The sequence below is a fragment of the Myotis davidii genome, unplaced genomic scaffold (genome assembly GCF_000327345.1).
Source record: "Myotis davidii unplaced genomic scaffold, ASM32734v1 scaffold1320, whole genome shotgun sequence".
NCBI lineage: Eukaryota > Metazoa > Chordata > Mammalia > Chiroptera > Vespertilionidae > Myotis > Myotis davidii.
In genome coordinates this window covers 503,707-503,922 of record NW_006291820.1, presented here as the reverse complement: position 1 = coordinate 503,922, position 216 = coordinate 503,707, and the positions used below count along the sequence as shown (strand labels likewise).

At 78.2% G+C, this 216-nt stretch overlaps 1 protein-coding gene across 1 annotated transcript in view; it reads left to right on the top strand.

Annotated features, from left to right (window-relative positions):
• The window catches only part of LOC102763981 (chromosome unknown open reading frame, human C7orf50), a 65,260-nt gene that overhangs the window by 64,273 nt on the left and 771 nt on the right, over positions 1-216 (top strand). The window contains exon 5 of the mRNA XM_015564990.1: positions 74-211. Coding sequence (XP_015420476.1) covers positions 74-211 — 138 coding nt within the window. The remainder of the gene's footprint in view (positions 1-73; positions 212-216) is intronic.

Genomic DNA, 216 nt, shown 5'->3' with positions numbered 1-216 from the left:
GGAGGCGCCAGCGGCAGGGCCGGAACCCAGCGTCCTCCCGCCCGGCTGCTGACCGGCCCTCGTCCCGCCCGCACAGGTCCCCGACCAGCACTTCCCCACCCTGCTGGCCTACCTGGAGGGCCTGCGGGGCCGGGCACGGGAGCTGACCGTGCAGAAGGCCGAGGCCCTGATGCAGCAGCTGGACGAGGCGGGGGCCGGCGGGGGCCCCCCCGCTGG